This window comes from Penaeus chinensis, chromosome 13 (assembly GCF_019202785.1).
Source record: "Penaeus chinensis breed Huanghai No. 1 chromosome 13, ASM1920278v2, whole genome shotgun sequence".
NCBI classification, from domain to species: Eukaryota; Metazoa; Arthropoda; class Malacostraca; order Decapoda; family Penaeidae; genus Penaeus; species Penaeus chinensis.
Window position 1 is genome coordinate 29,008,887 of NC_061831.1, and position 5,279 is coordinate 29,014,165.

Below are 5,279 nucleotides of genomic sequence, written 5' to 3' on the forward strand. Positions count from 1 at the left end.
TTGCTATTAGTCCAAAAATCCTTGTTGGAATTCCTCTTAGTCTCAGGATCTCCCAGAGAGATTCGTGATGCACTGTGTCAAACACCTTCTTGCGAGCAGCCCACGTCCGAACTCACGACAGCGCTCTATAATGATTCAAAGCGCCAGGATGCAGTCTATTGTGGACTTACCAGGAGTGAATCCAGATTGCTCCAGCCTTTGGTGCCTCAACAGGTGGTCCCTGATACGTCTCAGTAAGATGTGCGTGAGTACCTTGCCTGGTACACTGAGTAGTGTAATGCCTCGGTGATTGCTGCAGTCCCACCGATCCCCTTTCCCCTTCCAGAGAGGGATGACCACACCCCTCAGCAGGTTAGGGGGAAAGGAACCAGTCTGCCAGATGGCAGACAGGACTGCATGCAAGCCCCTTGCTATAGGTTCTCCACCAGCCTTTAACAATTCGGCTTGGATGCTACAAACAACTGCTGCTTTACCACTCTTCAGCTTGGAGATCGCCCCCCTGATTTCGGTCAGGGAGGGTGTATCCTCGCTGATGGGTGGGTCTGGCAGAGGAGTCTCAACATTACCCGCATCCATGTTAACTGTTGGTGGATCAACCTTATACAACTGCTCAAAATACTCAGCCCAACGCACACGCACCCCATCAGGATCTGAGATTATCTGGCCACTTGCTAAGCGGAGGGCTTGGAGTTCAGCTTTCTCAGAGCTTGGTAGGCAAGACGAAGGTCATTTACTAAGAAATGGCTTTCGACCTCCTCTGCAAGACTACTGATAAACTGTTCCTTATCCCTTCTCAACAGTGACCTAGTCCTGCGCACCAGAGAGCGGTGCAAGTTGCGATCCCCTGACAGTCGAGCCGCACGACAAGCATCTGTGGCTTCCAGTGTCTCCTGCGAGATGGAATTCTGTCTTGTTCTTGGGTGTTCACCAATGGATTCCTGAGCTGCATCAAACGTTTCACACTTGAAGGTATCCCACATAAGAACAGGGTCTGTCAGGCCCTCGAGTGCTGTGAGACGACCAGAGATAGCCTCGGCAAACCCCCAGGTACACTTGTCCTCCCTCAATCTTTCCAAATGAAACACCCTAAGGTGTTCATTTGGGCGACGGGGGGGTTCTAAAGAGAGTAGCCACAACTAATCTATGATCAGTTCCACAGAACTCAGCTCTTCGATACACCCTGCAGTTCTGGAGGATCCTCCACTGAGTGCTAACGAGGATGTGGTCGATCTCCTTGGCCACTCTACGTGTACCGTTGTACCATGTCCAATGATACGGGTCAGAACACTGATACCAGGAGCCAGAAATCCTCAATTTCTGGGACCTAGCAAAGTCACGGAAAAAGAGGCTATTCTCGCAGCCAGCATCAGCTCCTGAGCCATGAGGACCGACAGACATCTTGTAGCCAGCTCGATCACAGCCGGATACCGCATTGAAGTCACCCAGAACAATACGAATATCTCGCCGAGGACATCTGTCTGCCACAGATGCAAGTTTGGCGTAAAACATCTTTCACCTCAAGTTTATATACATCCGTAAGAGTGTACACAGCAATAAGAGACATGAAGTCAAATGAAAGCTTCAGTCTCAATACCATAATACACTCATCGACTGGAGTGACCTCTACTACCGAGGGTTGAAGTCTGCTGGAGATGGCAATGGCTACTCCCTGGAGATGGTGGCCATCGCTACGGCCCGACCAGTAGTAAGTGTAGCCACCCACACTAATCGTGCCGCTGCCAGGTCTTCTCACCTCCGAGAGAGCAGCCGCCTCAACTCTCAGCTGCTTCAATTCCCTCGATAGTAGTGGTAACCGATCGTCCTGTCGCAGGGAACAGACGTTCAAAGCCCCCACCTTGACAGTCCGCCTGCAGGGCTTCCTGGGGCTTTCCCCTACAAGCATCACGCCAGGCTGGCGGCCGCTGGGACCCAGCTGGGATGGGGGTAACCCCCCTCCCCACCCTAGTCCCAGCGGTCGCCAGCCCAGAGGGACCCACTGCCCGCCGTACTTGCTGGGTGGGAGGGACTTTAGCCCTCCCCCCAGCACCAACAACTAAACGGTTTGTTGCCAGTGGTTATCTCGGGGGGGCCCACTGGCAAGGCCTGCCTCCCCACAGCCGCCCATAAACCCCAGGGGGCGCGGGGGCAGGAGTTAGTACGAAGCCAGGGCGTATCCACACGCTGGTGGCCCATTGCTCCATACCTTTAGGGCCTCCTGCTGCTCCAAGAACCTCCACAGTTCAGCCTAGGACCGCAAGGTACCTAGTTTCCATGGGTGGCCACGAGGAGGCACTGCAGAAGTCTTGATGATGGAGAGGCAATGAGCTGGCAGGGGAGTCTTATGTATAGCTGCTCCCTTTTTTGCACCAGGCTAGCCAGCGGTGGCAGCTGAAAGCGGGAAGGCATGCAAACACTTAACACTAACTAGGCTACCACACCATCGCTTCACATCACCCCGAGCATGAAGCACCCACCCACAATGATATATATAAACACACACACACACACACACACACACACACACACACACACACACACACACACACACACACACACACACACACCGCACACACACACACACACACCGCACACACACACACACACACACACACACACACACACACACACACACACACACACACACACACACACACACACACACACACACACACATATACATATATACATATATACATATACACATATATATATATATATATATATATATATATATATATATATATATATATATACATATATATACATATAAATACATATATACATATACATATATATACATATAATATATATACACATTATATTCACATTATATACACATAATATATCTACGCACACACATATATATATACACACACACACACATATATATATATATATATATATATATATATATATATATATATATATATATATATACATAATGTGTGTGTGTAGCTTGACTTCCTTATCCACAGGAGGGTGAAGGCGGACTAACAGGAGATGCTTATGAGGAGATCGAAGGAGGAGGAGAGAGCTTAGAGGGAGAGTTACTGGAAGGAGACATGAAGGTTAACCTCAAGCATGTTGACTGCAAGGAGGACAATGACTTTATGTCTGCATTTGACCGCATGATGGCAGAGAGCATCTTGGAGCGCACATCGAACATCCCAAAGGCTGGCCAGTTTGATATATCCGTACCAGTCCATGTCAAATCCACAACCAAGAAAACTTACGGTGAGTCAGTTTCAGTATTTAGTATGCACATTTTTATTTAAATATTCAGTACTGAGATAAGGAGCCTGATACCCTTTTTTCATATGTGAACCATTTCAGTTTGCGTGGAAGTCATCTTAATATTCTTGTGTTATTAATACATTCACTTTTCTAACCAGACCAGTTACTGACAGAGGGTACAGAGGAAACTAAGCCAGTAGTGAACTTTGTCCTAATGACCCGCTCTGGCAATAAGCAACAGTATAACAATGTTGAAATGCCACTTGATTCAGAGATAGTGACCAAACTTCGTTCCCGGGAAGAGGTAAGGAATTTTCTTTTAATTCTTTAAGGAGAGGTCAATAGACAATGGAAAGAAATTCCATTTGCAACCTGAGATGATAGCAATATGAAAAGAAATCAGTGTAGAGACTCTTTAAATCACACCTTGGTCTGTATCATTCAAAGGCTGAACGAGCAGAGAAGGAGAAAGTGAAGCGCATGACCTTGGAGATCAATGAGCGCCAAGAGGAGGAGGAAGCAGCTGAGATCATGCAACAGGTAAGATGCTGTCTGAAGTTTTCAGCTCTGACAAGTTGTATGTTGGAGGTGGAATACTCAGCAATAATTTTTTTATGTATTATTGTTGGTAGGCTTATGCTTTATTCCTAAAGAAGGATAAGATATGATGAGTAAGGAGAACTTGAATAATGTATTGGTCAGAGGAAATATACTATTGTAATTTCTCAGAAGAAAAGACATTATTGAAAGCCAAACCCAGTAAAGTTACTGCTCAACCAAATATGTATTTAATTTCTTAATTCATAATACACACACACACACACACACACACACACACACACACACACACACACACACACACACACACACACACACACACACACACACACACACACACAAGAAAAAAAAAAAAGGAAAAAAAAAAAAACAGTTTCATTTGTTAATCTCTCATTTCTTGCACTTCTAGGCCCAGAGACCAGCCACAATGAACTTCAACCGTGACAGACGACCAAAATATCAGCACCCTAAGGGAGCACCCGATGCAGACCTCATATTTGGTCCCAAAAAGATTAGATGAGGCAATTCAACTCTCTTTTTGTCTTCTATCAAACTTTTCTGTGTGATCAGATATTTGGTTATTCTTTTAACTATGATGCTTATACTTCAAAGTTTTCAGATTTGAAACAATAAAATTAGTTTTGATATATTACGGTCAGTGTATGGTTCTCAAGTCATTGCAATGATAGACCAATGTTGCTGCGTCTGCAGTATTAGACCATCGTGGATTTGTATTAACTTCCATAAAATGTACTTTTTATGCAGTGTGAAATATGGAGTTTTTATTGGTATTGCTACAATTACCTGCTTTTTTTTCTTATTTTGTTTTACTTTGCATATATCACAAATACTGTCCTTTGCTTCTGCAGCTATCAATATTTTATTTTGATATTAGGGCTGTAAGCAAAACTACATTGATAGTCTCTTTAAAAGAGACAGAATGTTTCTCAATATTTTTCCATAGATGATGTTATTCCTTTGTTTCATTGTTGTAACAAGTATATTTGGTTATTGTAGTCTTCCATGTTGTGGAATGTTAATGTAAATGTGAACATATGTGCAAATAGGAAATTATTATTCACATGTGAATGAAATCTGTTGATGAAAATGAAATAGAAGTTAAAAATTATTTTTCTTTTGTTTTTTTTTTAACCTCAGAGTTATTTTTTAATAATAACTTAATAACTAAAATGCATTCTCACAGGGTAAAGCTGCAAAAAATATTTGAATGTTTTTGCAGGGTAAATTGTATACCATCAGACATTCATAAATTATGTTAGTTTTTTCATCATATTATTTAAACCCTCACACAAAAAGGCATGTCAAAATACATTTCACTAGGGCAAAATCCCCCCCACCCAATAATTTTATGGAGCCAAATATTGTACCAGATTCCAAGGTATAGGCCATCTTACTTACATCCTCTAATAATAACTCTTGACTATACCCCTAAGATTCTTCTCTCGCTAATCAGTTCCTTCGTCTTA

General features: G+C 43.5%; 1 protein-coding gene across 4 annotated transcripts in view; it reads left to right on the plus strand.

Annotated features, from left to right (window-relative positions):
* Window positions 1-4,923, plus strand: part of LOC125031705 (regulator of nonsense transcripts 2-like) — a 37,342-nt gene extending 32,419 nt beyond the window's left edge. For all 4 annotated transcript variants that reach the window (XM_047622612.1, XM_047622614.1, XM_047622613.1 and 1 more), the window contains exons 22-25: window positions 2,976-3,234; window positions 3,393-3,538; window positions 3,682-3,774; window positions 4,202-4,923. In XM_047622612.1, coding sequence (XP_047478568.1) covers window positions 2,976-3,234; window positions 3,393-3,538; window positions 3,682-3,774; window positions 4,202-4,312 — 609 coding nt within the window. In that variant the 3' untranslated portion in view covers window positions 4,313-4,923. The remainder of the gene's footprint in view (window positions 1-2,975; window positions 3,235-3,392; window positions 3,539-3,681; window positions 3,775-4,201) is intronic.
* The last annotated feature ends 356 nt before the right edge of the window (window positions 4,924-5,279 follow it).